At 41.4% G+C, this 15,382-nt stretch overlaps 1 protein-coding gene across 1 annotated transcript; it reads right to left on the reverse strand.

The window, feature by feature from the left end:
- Positions 1-702: 702 nt before the first annotated feature.
- On the reverse strand, positions 703-12,298 carry LOC135463441 (uncharacterized sodium-dependent transporter YocR-like). Its single transcript, XM_064740700.1, is given in 14 exon segments — positions 703-1,353; positions 3,421-3,664; positions 3,858-3,997; positions 4,757-4,891; positions 5,980-6,034; positions 6,037-6,085; positions 6,087-6,142; positions 6,612-6,813; positions 7,347-7,461; positions 8,510-8,580; positions 8,582-8,694; positions 9,829-9,858; positions 9,861-9,960; positions 12,284-12,298. Coding segments are annotated over 14 exon segments (1,635 nt in total). The 3' UTR covers positions 703-1,043.
- Positions 12,299-15,382: the final 3,084 nt, after the last annotated feature.

A 15,382-nucleotide genomic window follows, 5' to 3' on the forward strand; every position in this document is an offset into this window, starting at 1 on the left:
ATCACGTAGTAATATGACTGAATAATTGTTAAGTACGACGTAAAAACCGAAGCATACACATACTACTTACAGCGCAAGCGTCGCGCTGTACGTTCGCTTTACATCCCAGCCACCACAAGCAAATTTTGTACAGAAATCTTGAATAACCCCGAGGTTAATGATGTCACGGTGATGAGACAGGAAGTGATGTCAGAAACCACTTAAACTCTGTTTCAACCTTTGGTAATAATAATAATACAATATACACGTGGTCTCTTTATCTAAAATACTCCCTAACAAACACCTGGACGATTCTTGTAGCTGAATATTGATTAAAGTTCCGCGCGTGGTGAGGAAAAGCCTTAACAAACCTACGTGCGTCGCACAGGCTCCAAAGACTAAGCTTGCTTAGTTGTGGCAGTGGCGAAAAGTCGGCGTAGAGAGCGACACATGGGCTCGAAGCGGTATGAAGCATGCATGCACACCCATTCGACGTGAACGGGAAGTTACTCTACCGTATATCTAATTGTGAAAAAAACGCTTAAAGAGAGTTATGTCCCCTGCTCAAGAAAAACAATTTGATGTTTTCTAATACTACTAGCATTGTTACACCTTTACCATTTAACACAGCCCTGTCTATTAAAATGTCTGTTATTATTTTGGAATTGTAAGGAATACACCTAGAGAATTAAATGTTTCATGATGACAACGCTTTTTTCGTCTTTGATCTTTATTAATATTCATCACATTTTAGTTACACTGTAGTAATAAACTAGAGTAATATCTTCAGTATAGTGTTTGTATTTTGAACTGATTGGAAAATCGACTAGTAAACCTAGAATCAGTTAGGAAAAATTAATCACATGGATCCCCTGAGGTAACAAAGGATATGTTAACCTTTTAGGAACAAAAATGAATAAATTATTTTTTATAATCTACTAAATCAAAAAACTTCGTGACCTCGACCTTTAACTTTAGAATAACTTCTTTTAAATACGACGCTGAACGAAAACGGCAGACCAGTCCACTGCACGGTTTGACTCCTTTACGGTGTAATGCTACGGTCAGTCCTCCGATTTGACATACGCGTTCGTGTTTTCCACTGCACCGTAATCCTCGGGGGTTATTCTGTCCTCATCCAACTCCAAAGGCTTTTCCTCCGTTTTGTCCAGAGGTGATTGACGTGCCTGACAGTAAATCACGCCCACATTGATCCCGCCCATCAGTACCAGGAGGATCGCCCACTGTAGGAGCGTAGCGGTGAAGGATTCAGTGCTAAAAGTGTACCAAGGAATACCCTCGCTGACGTTTGTCATGATGAGATCCACAGCCCACCATATTAAAATGGCGAGAGCCTCAAGCGGTGCTATAAATCTACAAAATAGAGATTTTCAGTGAGTTCATAATTTAAAAAATAACTCCATACATGGATGTTGAAGACCATTAGTGTAGAATGGGGAGTGACCCAGGAGCCTTGCGGTCGCTGGGAGTTCAAGTCCAGCTATTGCTGGCTTGCTCTACAGCCGTACGTGGGAAGGTTTTCCAGCAGCCTGTGGATGGTCGTGGGTTTCCTCACCCACCATAATTTGTCCGATTTCCCCACCCACCATAATGCTGCCCGCCGTCTTATCAGTGAAATGTTCTTGAGTACAGCGTAAAACCCCAAACAAATAAATATATAAAATACTATAAAATACTGAACCAGTCCCGTGTAAACTGATTCAGGTCCAACCTGTAGTCTTAGCTTTGCGTCGACGACTTCTGGGCAATTGTTAAAGTTTTACTCAAACACTGAAAGAGAATAATTATCAATCCAGCTTGGACCCGAGTCGCCATTGCGCGGGAAAATGTACCCCATTACAAAGCAAAGTAGTTATTAAATGCACAGTTATCATTTAGTGTGGAACTTTTCCCCGCCAAAGTAATTCGGACCAAAGCTGTTTTTGATGGCAGATTTGTGGGCCGATTTGCGGGCAAAGCCGTAAAATAACACCCAAGAGGACTATGGCCAATCCAACTTAGACCCGACTAGAGATTGTGCGGAATAAACGCCGTTGATCACAAGCCTGAATTGATCAAGTGCATTGCACAAAGCTTGTTCACCTCGTTTACATGAAGTGTAACAACGTTATGGTGATTGTTTCAATGTTATCAGAAAATTGTTCTCTCAAAGGTATATGTTCATGGTAGACGCGGAGAAATAGGTAACGAAATGCACCGAGACCAGGCTTATGGACAGTCATCTCCACGCAACTTTTTTTCTTTTCTTTTTTTTGTTTCTTGTTTTGGACATAAGCCTGTTAGATAATTATTTGGGATTACAGACCGTGTATTATTTGTGGAAGAAACCCGGGTAGACCACCAACCTTCGGTTGTGAGACTGGCGAACTTATGACAAATATCATATTCGTGAATAGCATGTGGTCTCCATGCAAGACTACATTAAAAGGAATCGTCGAACGTCGGTTGCCAGCCTAGGCCATTAGGCCGATAAAAGCAGGAGAAACAATGAAAGTCTCTGTCCGGGAATTCATTTATCGCATTGTTGTTGAACGTTATGCCCAGTGGGTTTTTCACTTTACGTAGGGGTGAGTATGGCGTAAAACACCTATCACATAAGTATATAAATACTTGCAAACCTTGTTCACCCAAGCTTTTGTTCAGTAGCCTCCGTGGCTCAGTTGGTTAGCGCGCTAGCGCAGCGTAATGACCGAGGAGTCTCTCAACAATGCGGCCGCTGTGAGTTCAAGTCCAGCTCATGCTGGCTTCCTCTCCGCCCGTATGTGAGAAGGTCTTCCAGCAAGCTGCTGATGGTCGTGGGTTTCCCCTGGGCTGTGCCTGATTTCCTCCCACCATAATGCTGGCCGCCGTCGTATGTGAAATATTCTTGAGTACGGCGTAAAACACCAATCACATAAATAAATAAATAAATAAATACAAATATCCGTTGGGGTCAGTTTTATGGGTGGAGGAAATTTCAGTACCCTGGGTAAAAAACACAAACATTAGATTTCGCAAACAGCCACACAAGGTGTCGGCCATTTATTGTCACAAATGACCCAAGAAAGAAATGATCTTGGCATATATGTATGTAGTCATTATGTGTTTGTGTCTGTCCTCTCAAGGCAGATCAAGTTCATACCGACTAAGTCCAGACGCCGCTGAAGTATCATGCTGACGACACCAGATCTGACACCCCACCCAGTCACATGAAACTGACACCTAGTCAACCAATCCTGTATCATTGTTCTATGCTTGCAGTGCTGAGCTTCAGTGGAAGCAGCAGAAAGTACAATTTTTAAAGTCTATATTATGACCAGACCCCAGTTTGATCCTACGTCTGCCGTCCCATCAATCTTGTAATAACATCAGACTGGCATGGATTTAATGGTGACAGCAGGATATAACTTTATAATAGGATAGTTTCGGTCCATTACTTACTTGACAATCCACTCCCAGAGTTTTGGCAGATACCAGTCCGATGTGCTGTAGTCGTTTACGACGACGCTTCGGAATTTGGACGAACCGTATTTGATGACAAGAAGCTGAAGCATCAGTCCGCTGATCACCAGGGCAAACGCCCATACAAAGTCCTGATTGGTCAAAACTAATACGGAAAGTGCAGAAGGCAGTCCGCCAGCGAATATCGCAAAGAAACACAATGGAACTCCAATATACCGTGGAACTGAGAATAAAAAGAGGACACGAAAAATGACTAATTATAAACAATTATTAATTATTACACATTTTCAACAAAACTATGCTTCATTAAAGTTCTAAGCATAAATAATCCTTGTATAAATATCATACTATTAAAGAATGAAGCTAATCTATCAACTTTAACCCTTTCTTCAAATAGATATAAATAAAATCAATACCTCCTAGATTTCTCAAGGTCTGGGCTGCTATTTCAAAATAAGCGATCATGCTTGTTATACCGGCGAGGGACAAGCACAGAAAGTATATCACAGCCAAACATCTTCCTATAGAGCCGACAGATGAAAAGAGCACTGGCAACCTAAAACAAAATGAGAAATAACAAGAACTGTGCGTTAGATGCGATGTCAGCGTTTTGAGTAATTCAAGACGAGTGACGACAACAGTTTACACCTATCATCACTGTAATTGTTTTGCTACCCTCGGCTTAAGCTATGGTGTCAGGGAGCTTACACCTTGCAACTCTCATATGTGTAAATATGTACACAGTTAAAATAGAACCTTAACTGAGGCAAATTGGCAGGAGGCCGTGTTTAATGCTTACATGTGATCATTTTGCAATGCTATGGTCTTTTATTATATGAAACTTGCAGCTATCGCATGAATGAATAATTCTTAGGTGTAACGTCAAACAACGGTCAAATGAATAAATTAAAGGCCGAGATTGTTTTTTGTCTATACATCTTAGACATCTGCGCCAAGGATGATTATTCAAACAAACATATATGCTCTACACTCGCTTTACATCAGCGCCATCACTAGATAAGGTTGACCTTTGAAGCCTGTGTGACACATTTAGGCTTGTTTACGCTTATCCTCACCTCTAGTGTCCTTGTTCGGAACTGTTTAATCAGAATTCATAAATAATATTGTTTCTTTAGACAAAGAGAATGCATGTGCATTAAGTATTACCGGTATAAGTAATGTTGAGAGTTTTTCTGACATCACTTCCTGCTTCATTACAGCGACACCTGTGACCTCGGCGTTGTTCAAGATTTCTGTACAAAATTTACTTGTGATGGCAGTGATGGAAAGCAAACGTAGAGACTTGATACCCTACCAAATAAACGTCAACCCGGTGCTCGCCGGCCCGCTGTCTTGAATGACGTCCAAGATGTCGGTTTGATTCATTTCCGGTCTGCTTGTCTTCAGCACGGAGAACACGATGCTGAATATAGACATCCCACAGACTAAGCTGGAGGCAAAGAAAACATTGAAAACAGAAAATGTAGTGTTACGAAATGGATCTAAAAATTAAATTAACGCAACTAGACAATGTAAACCGGGAACATGTCAAATGGGTGATATGATAGCATGCCAACTAGATCGCCATTTTATATTTGCTTTAGTTATTTATTTATTTTATTGGTGCTTTACGCCGTACTCAATAATATTTCACTTATAAGACGCCGAGCAGCATTATGGTGGGAAGAACCGGACAGAGTTCGGGTCAAACCCAGGGCCACATTTTGAATTTCCATGTAAATTTCGTTCAGTGAATCCGCAATGGACTGTAGTATACTGAACAGAAGTGTTGATGCACCAATAGTTACAGTTCTTTACAACTTGTGTTTTGCGACACTTTCAGCATTATTTACGTCACAAAACTTGTTGTTTCTTTGTAACAATCCAGTCTCACTGCAGACGTGTTACTAGCGCTGTCTCACTGGTGGAACGCACACACGAAACGGTATTAAAGCGGTATTTTATGATAACAGATATCAAGGAAACTCAACACTTTAAAGTTAACGCCGACAGGAAACTCAACCTGGGTTTCTCTCACACAAAATAAGTTCCCAGTCTGACCATCGGAAATAATGTATGTGTTTTATTCAGCGGATTGCTATAATATTTACTGATATTAATATATCGCGCAATATATTTATTTATTTAGTGGTTACGCCGTCCTCAAGAATACTTTACCTATTTATTTCATTTATTTGAATGGTGTTTTACGCCCTATTCAAGAATATTTCATTTACACCACTGCATACAACATTATGGTGGGAGGAACCTGGTAGATCCCGGGGAAAACTCACGACCATCCGCAGGTTTCTGGAAGGCTTTCCACGCATACGGCCGGAAAGAAAGCCAACAAGGGCTGTACTTGAACTCACTGCAATTAACTCATTGGCTCATGGGTCATTGATCTGAACGCTTCCCACCTCGCCACGGACCACCCTCCACTTGCCCCACCCCTCACCCCCTCCAACCCACCCCAAATGTACTTTAGGCTTTAAGGCTCCACAGTTGTTGTTGTTGTTGTTGTTGTTGTAACCATACCTGATGAGGTTGTTACAGGCTGGGATGAGGGTAGCATACCTCACCACCCCGTTATTCGGCTCATGTAAGTAGAATAGGCCAGCATCAACCCCGATCCGGCACCCGTAATCGAAAGCATTCTGAGCCAAAGCGTCAACAAAAGTTCGGGGATCCGCCAGCGATTCTGTTAAAATAGAAAATAATACCATTGAAGTTGCAGGTTCAAATCCAACTCTCGCTAGGTCGGCAACATTTTTAAGTTAAAGGGTTGTCAGGCACAGTGTATACATGGAATAAATGGGTGGTTTGCTAAGAGCACTCCGGATTCCCCCCACCCATAAAGCCTACCCGCGTCGTATAAGTGAAAATTTCTTACGTACGGTGTTAAGCAATGATTAATCAAATAATGAAATTAGTTAATTTAATCTTCTTTCGCTCCACGTCAAAATTACAATTCAGCCCATACACCAAAATGGTACTCAAAGCCATACTCCCAAAGACCTGTTTCGGATACTGAAATGCCATGCATGCAGTTGTCATTTTTATATCATTCTAATAATTATTATTCACCTTGTCATATCCATTTCGTATTGTTAATAAAGGTATGCTAAGCAAGGCATTCTTTTAGCATTTCCATTTAAAACTGCACGTACCCCAGTTAGGCGTGAAGAAAAAACGTAATCCGTGGTCGGCGTATGTCCTGGATACTGCCCAGATAAACGTAAAGATGATGAGAACGAGAAAGACAGGTACAGTCACCATGTTCACCTTCTCTATCGTCCTCCCACCTTTGATAACGGAGAGCGAAGCGATGAGAACGGAAATAAAGTGAGTCAACACTGGCCAGTTGGATTCCTGAAAAAACGCAATAACACAAAACTGAGACAAATATTTTCCGTTTTATGTAACGGACAGAGAGGCGATGAAAACGGAAAGGAAGCAAGTCAACACTGACCAGCTGGATTCCTGAAGCGCAGAAACACAAAAACTGAGTCAGATACTTTCCGCTTAATACAACAGACAATGAAGCGATGAGAACGGGAAGAAAGTAAGTCAGCACTATCAAACTCTGTCAGTATTCATTTACTTATTTCTTTGATTGGTGATTTGCGCCATACCCAAGAATATTTCACTTATTCGACGGCGGCCAACATTATGGTTGGAGGAAACCGTGCAGAGCGCGGGGGAAACCCACAATCATATGCAGATTCTCACAGACCTTACCCTCGTACGGCCGGAGAGGAAGCCGTATGAACTTTGTCAATAGAGAATGAAATAAATTTAAAAAGTCTGCTATAACAAATTTACAATTTTCAATAAACCGTATATATGTTACTGAAAGGTATAGCATGTGAATGTTGGGGTGCCATTAGATAACAAATACTTACTACGGCAAAAGCGTCGAAAATCCTCTTGCTTTCAGTCTGGTTAGTAGGTAATGGTGTGGTCATACAATGAAAGGCATAATAAAAACACCAGCCCAGGACGACAGAGTACCAGCATCTGAACGAAAAAAAAAACACAATGTAACTGTCCATTTACTTTTGACTGGTTATTTTAACCGGAGTCAAAAACGTTTCAGTTGTAGGATGGATGTATAGAGAAAACAACCCCAAGAGAAACCAAGAAGGAGCTGTCGTTTAGTGTTAGGTGCAGACAAGCCTCCTCCTTCATTAAGAGTGGCAACAAAAGAGACAGCCAGACCTCGGTTTGAACTCACGACATTCTAAACTGATTTAGACCTACTGATCCAACAAAAAACACAGTGTGTCTCCAGATTTACCTTCGATTATGGTCAGCTGAGATTTGCTCAGGATATGGCAGAGATTATAGGGCTGATAATTGGCTGACCGAGTTTCAAACCAGAGGTCTGTTGGTCTAATGGTCTAGACGGTTGACATGTTTTATTGGCGATCGTGTGTCTGACTGAGGTCGCTGGTTCGAATCCCAGAGTTATCTCAGCCAACTATCAGCACTAGATTATGTGCCGTATACCCAGAAAATGTAAATCCTAAACAACTGCAATACTGTTAGATCTCTGCCGTTAAAATATTTATTTATTTAATTGGTGTTTTATGTCGTACTAAAGAATATTTCACTTATACGACGGAGGCCAGCCTTATGGTGGGAGAAAACCGACCAGGGCCCTGGAGGGAAACCCACGACCATCCGCAGGTTGCTGACAGATCTTCCCACTTACGGCGGGAAAGGAAGCCAGCATGAGCGGGACGTGAACTCAAAGCGACCGCTAACCAACTGAGCCACGGAGGCCACGCCGTTAAAATAAAAGTGCGGCGTACGTCGCCTAGTTGTTAGCGTCCTACTACAGAACAATGACGCAGGAGCAATCAAACTGGCTTCCTCTCCGAACATATGTGGGAATGCCTGGCAAAAACCGGCAGATGGTCGTGGGTTTCGTCCTGTCTCCGTCCGGTATCCTCGAACCATAATACTGGCCGCTGATGAAGGTGAAATATTCTTCAGTATGGCGTAAAACTCGAAATAAAATAGATACATAAATTAAAATGGAAGTTTTTGCTTCGGAACTTACCCCATTACGATAGGGATGAACGTAACCCATCCTCCCATCCAGATCGCCGTGTCTCCGAGAAACTGACGAAAATGATTGGACAACAGCTTTCCCAGTAAATCGACCAATCGCGTACTCGATAAGCAGCATTGGTATTGACCAGAAGAGAAGGAAAAGTAACCATACAAGTAGGAATACGAGACAGCCTGTGTAAAATATCAGTAGGAATTTTTATTGGCTGAAATGAGCCTCAGACCATATAATTCGCTGCGAGTACATAAGTTAGCAATGTTGTATAACAATTAATTGAATACACCTAGTAACAACCCTATTTCGCCTTATAATTCTCTCTCCAAAAATTGCAGTTTTAACTTTTGTCTACAGCTCTACGGGAAGGCAGCAATGTTGTTGTTGTTGTTGTTTTGGGGCTGATGATCTCCTTTCTCGTGAGGTGCAATTTTGAAATGCGTCTGCCTCGCAGAATGTGGACCTCACATCGACCCTTTTTCTTGTTCACAACTACATTATGGATAAATCCTTTACGAACAGAACAGAACAAAATGTTTCCTTCCAATCAAGAGGGGCCTTTGTGGCTCAGTCGGTTAGTGCGCTAACGCAGCGTAATGACCCAGGAGCCTCTCACCAATGCGGTCGCTGTGAGTCAAGTCCAGCTCATGCTGGCTTCCTCTCCGGCCGTACGTGGGAAGGTTTGTCAACAACCTGCGGATGGTCGTGGGTTTCCCCGGGCTCTGCCCGGTTTCCACCCACCATAATGCTGACGCCGGTCGTATAAGTGAAAATATTCTTGAGTACGGCGTAAAACACCAATCAAAGAAATAAATAAATAAATAAATAAATAAATCAAATCAAGACACAAAATTGTGTGTCACAAGACTTTTATAACTGGACTGTACCCAGAAAATAACGCTACAACAGTTCACCCACATAGTTTATTTATTTATTTCATTGCTGTTTTACGCCGTCCTCATGAATATTTCACTCATACGACGATGGCGGCCAGCAGGTTGCTGGCAGACCTTCACACAAAAGACCAGAGAGGAAGCCAGCATGAGCTGGACTTGAACTCACAGAGACAGCATTGGCGTGACTGTGACACTCGGGCAAGTGATACGTCTCTAAGTCACATTATTATGACACCAGGTCCACCAGTCATGTTTCCCTACTCTAACCTCTTAGTGATGAGAGCCAAGCCATGCAGCAATACGTTTAAAGTTTAAACCAGACCAGGGTTTGATCTCAGGTCAAATCGACCTCGAGGCGGACGCTCTGACATTATGCCACCGAAGTGGGGAAGTAAATAGAGAAACAAGCATGCTTACCCTTCCCATCACTGTTCTCTGCTACGATTCTGGGAACCTCCAGATGTTTCCTGTCCCTACCATACAGCCCATACAAGATAGGATGAGACCCAGCCGGGAGGAGAAACCCTCGTCCCCAACCCCCGGACCATCCTGTTAAAGGCCAAGTACACCTTGAGAGTTTTGTTTATACAAATAGAGCAAGAATAAAATAATTAGACATAAGAGCACAAAACCAGAACAGCAACGGTATTGTGATGGTTGGAAAATGGTCACATGACGTAACCAATCAAATCCGGCATTATTATATATGGCGACTTATTAGTGCCATGCAGCCGTACGTGGGAAGGTCTCCCAGCAACCTACGGATGGTCGTGGGTTATTTCAGGGCTGTCCCCGGTTTCCCCCCACCATAATGCTGGCCCTGCCATCGTATAAGCGAAATATTTCTTGAGTACGGCGTACAATCAAATATATAAATAAATATGAAATAAGCCAGATAGCTGTTTTAGTTCGTGCATCAATCTGCATGAGCAATTCTGGTAATACGTGGAATAAACAAAAGCACATTGTCATAAATGCCTACGCTACAAGCCAAATTGTCAGCCCAGGTCTAATTTGTGTGCTTATTTTGTCTGATTTGGACTTGAAACAATGATTAAGCCAATTTAATGACTTTTCTGTCACGAAGACTTTCATAAAATGCACGAAACGTGCTGAAACGTGCTTTAACCTAGCCACATGGACTTGTTTGTTCCACAGCGAAGAAATCTCGGTCATGCGCACTGAAAAAAGCTATCTTGCTAACTTCATTTTTCGGATGTTTGCCATGTATACTTGCTGGCAAGGCACCTTGTCAAGCTGTAAAATTAGAATAGTAAGTTAATCGGTTGAAACAGAAAATAATTTTTTTTACAAAGAATATGATGATGTACATTGTAGCCAAAAGCATTTGATTTGGCGAAAGATTTACCGTTAGAGATAAAGAGACACTGTTTGGTGGTCTAATAAACACCGTAATTACTTATGATTATTTTATGAAATCTTCTCAACAGATCATGTATGTTTTCTTTCAATAAAATTTTTCACCCCAAAAATACCACACTTGTAATCCCTTTAAACAGGTGTAATTTGGCTGTTTTTTAAACTTGGTGAACAATATCTCTTTTTTCTCTAATGTTAAACATTTTGCCAAATCAAGGGCCTTTTGTTTCAATGAAGGTTATCCCCTGCGTTTCAACATAGACTGTGTGGCTAGATGAAAGTGAATCCCGAATAACAACAGATATGACACTATATCATAATTCTGCAACCTGCGGATGGTCGTGGGTTTCCTCACACCGCAATGCTGTCCGCCGTCGTATACGTGAAATATTCCCGAGTACGGCGTCAAACACCAATCAAATAAATAAATCAATACATAAAAAGAATACATAAATATTCATGAAAATGAATCACGAATAACAACAGATATGGCACTATATCATAATTCTGCAACCTGCGGATGGTCGTGGGTTTCCTCCGGGCTCTGCCCGGTTTCAGCCTACCGTAATGCTGGCCGCCGTCGTATGAGTGAAATATTCTTGAGTAAGGCGTAAAACACCAATCAAATAAATAAATAAATATCATAATTCTGAATGTCTATGATAAGCTGGATGTTCTTGGAGTATATGTCGTTTCGACATATGCTACGTTAGTAACACGCTCTTGACAGAGCATGCGTTGCTCTCTACGTTCGCTTTACATCACTGTCACCTCTCGCAAAAATTTCTAGAGACATCTTGAACAACGCACGCGCTAGCGCAGCGTAATGTCCCAGGAGTCTCTCACCAAGTTCAAGTCCAGCTCATGCTGGCTTTCTCTCCGGCCGTATGTGGGAAGGTCTGTCAGCTACCTGCGGATGGTCGTGGGTTTCCCCCGGGTTCTGCCCGGTTTCCACCCACCATAATGCTGGCCGCCGTCGTATAAGTGAAATATTCTTAAGTACGGCGTAAAACACCAATCAAACAAACAAACAAACTTGAACAACGCCCATGTCACTAGGGTCACAGTGATGAGGCAGGAAGTGATGTCGGAAAACACAAAAACTGCGTCTTAACATGTGTTTCTAATTTTTCTTTATACACAGGTATTCAATTTGTCTAAAATGTGTACAACACGATTCCAGCCAACACCTGAAACAATCTTATTCATGAATGTTGATCAAATAGTTCAGCGCAAGGACACCGGTGATGAGGCTAAGTATAAACAAGCCTACGTGTGTCAAGCAAAGGTCAAGCTTGTCTATTGGTGGCAGTGATGTAAAGCGATAGAAGTGAGAAGTAAGGAGTATGCGTTAACAAAAGATTTACATTGAATGACACTACATGTATGGAGGGCTGTCACAACAACAACGCAGCTGTTGCCGAGACACCCGCGCACCTTACGGGATTTCTTAGCGCGGGGAATACCTCGAGTAGAGGGCGGAATTGCTTACCTGAATAGCTGTCATTACGTGACACCCTGGCGACGGTGCAAGTCTCACAAGAGGTCAATTCAATTTGACACCTGAAAGAAAGAGAGAGAATATATATCAAACAATCAGCAATCTACGCCTATATTTAACCGTTTACGCGAATAAAAAAAACCTTCACGATTGTTGTAAAAGACGCTGCCTTTTGGGATGCTAAAACGCTTCTGAAAAACAAATTTTTCAAAAGAACTGGCTGATTATCTCGTTGCAGTTACCTCAACTTTACATTTCTCGCACCATAATGTTGGGCGCCGTTGTATAGGATAAATATTTTGGGGTAGCCTACGGCGCAAAACACCAATCAAATCAATGAATATATCAACTTCACAAATCCCATATTTGCATCCAACGGCGAATGTGCAAGAAAATGTGTTAAACCCTAACATGATGTTCAATGTTCTTCACAGCTCAACTGTTTAAGGGTAATCGATATAGCTTCTTGGCAGTAAAATTCATGTAACACTGCACCAAATAGATTCGTATCACCAGATTGAATGGAAGGTGGATAAAACATCATTTTCTACCCACTGCGAGTGAAGACACGTGTCATTTCGTCGGCAAGATTACCTCTCAGGAGGAGGTCAGTCGCCACGGGCAAAATATTTTCCGTTCTGAGCATCACAGTTGAAATTCTGATATATTTTAACTAGGTGCAAAAACAGTACAGAAATTTATAGTGTATCAGCAAACTACAAGTATAATGTCTGTTAAGCAGTATTAGCCAATCAGTACGTGCCCCAGCACTGTGCGAGATTTCTTCTGAATAATTTGGGTAACTGGTTGATTCTCAAAGCTGTCAAATTCACCATTTCCACATTGGCAAATAACACAAAAACATGAAAATATTGTCAACTGGGATCCCAAACTTGTCACTTTCAATTCCAATGCCCTTGATCAGACTACAGCCATTATATTACATCGTGCAACACCCTGGTGTCAAAAACATGAAAAATTCACTCAATTCAAAACACACTCACCAGCATTTAAAAAATGCATTCAACGATCAAGAGTAAAAATGTACATCATCTCAAACAACTATAACAAACACATTGCCGTCCACCGATAGGGCTAGGCGCCACAGCTGAAAATATCTCGCTGAAATCAACTGTAAATAACACAAAATAAGCACTATTCCCTGAGTACTGTTCATGAAGACTACCGCAGAATACAATTAATATAGCTGGCACTCTAAATGTACAATATGAACATGGTACACCCATGCTGCAACAGCTGTGTAATATATACAAGTATCCTGGGGCAGACAATCAGGTGTTGATATTAGATTGATCTCCATCACCCCCAGCTAATACGCTTTGCCCATGGCCATGTGGTTAACACATGAAAGCCTCTAAAATGTGAAAATCAATTCCGTTTTTCATCGATCGTTTGCAGCGGAAAATATTGTAAAACTAAAAATGTTTCGGCCACTCACGCAGTCAAAGTGGATACGAAGTAACGGTATATTAACGGTATACATCCACGGGCAAGCTGACTGTACAGTTGGGTTAATATGTATATATACTTGGGTTTTTATGTCGTACAATTTTTAAGTCAAATGACAACGAGGAGTCATCAGGTGTGTATACATATACTGTGTCCTCTTGTGGCAGGGCGAGCTGACACCGGGTCAACCATTCCTGTTGCCCTGTTCTAATCTCTGACCTATCAGTGTTGAGTGCCAATCCAGGCAGCAACAAATTCCCTTTTTCAGTCTTTTGTATGAATCAACCTGAGCTTCAAAATCTCCCCAATCCTCCGCACTAAAATCGTCTTCCTATACGTTCACAGGACAGGAAACTCTCGCTTCCGTATGGCCACGGCAACAGTGCATAGAGCATAACACCGTGAGCTTCATATAAAACCACATCAATATCTTCACATGCATGGATAATTCCATTTGTTACAAACTGCATAATAAAAATCCGACATAATGTAATACACATTTCATCATCTTAACAATGATATTAATTAATCAACTGATAATACGATAATACATTAGACATCTGCTAATCTATGCTTCCAAGGGACTGCAATAAAATTACTATTTGCAGTCGAGAACTATATAGGCTTATTATATATGCATGTATGTGCTTCATATCCCAACCCTCTTACCTTTTAGTAGTGGCATTCGTGTATACCTTGTCCGGAAACTTTTTCAACGAGTTCGGCAAGCCATGTCAGAAATAAGGTGGAAATATTTCAAAAACTGAAACTGGTACTCACTTTGAATGAACTTAGCCTTCCGTGAAGACGATGTGTTCATGTAACATAATGTTTCACTGCATAATCTGAATCTTACCTATACAGGTTAATATACATCAGGTAAAACTGTCCGCAGTCAGTGGTTCTTCCGAAAAATCCAAGGGCAAATAACCCTTGTATAGCCCGGGTGTATTGTATATTGTATATAGTCCCAGGTACAGCAAATCAGGCTATCAGTTAGGCTCGATCTTTCATAATGCATTCAACATGCAATGCTTCTGTCCCTCTTCTGTATATACAAGTACAGTAATCCAAAACTTCTGATAACATTCATTCTCTAAATTGCCTAGAAACGGGCTAAATTCCGCGACCTGCACAGGGCTGTTGTATACTGACTCCATCAATTTAATCTGCGACTGGCTTGTAAGTGAACTGGTGTTAGGATTTAAGTTTTACATAAAACGGTAGAGAATGAGTGAGTACAACAGCTGTCCAAATCATTCGTAAACCAATCATGTGATCCAGTGTGTGGTAAACTCCACGCGGGCAACAAATGTATAACCCGCGACACCTGTTGTACCTTCTACAACGGACGTCATGCAGTTGGGGCTGCCCCGTTTGATACTTTCTGCAATGAACGTCAATCTGGGCCGCGGGAGTCCAGTTCACACTAGCTTCCACTCCGGTCGGACGTGTGAAGGTCTGGCAATAAAACACCAGTCAAATAAAATCAAATTCTATCAAATTCTATGCCGAAACTGTTCTCATCTATAAATGGTTCTCATTTATAATTATGCTTCTTGTCAGATAGACTACAAATATATATATATATATATATATATATATATATATATATATATA

The sequence above is a fragment of the Liolophura sinensis genome, chromosome 3 (genome assembly GCF_032854445.1).
Source record: "Liolophura sinensis isolate JHLJ2023 chromosome 3, CUHK_Ljap_v2, whole genome shotgun sequence".
Taxonomy (NCBI): domain Eukaryota; kingdom Metazoa; phylum Mollusca; class Polyplacophora; order Chitonida; family Chitonidae; genus Liolophura; species Liolophura sinensis.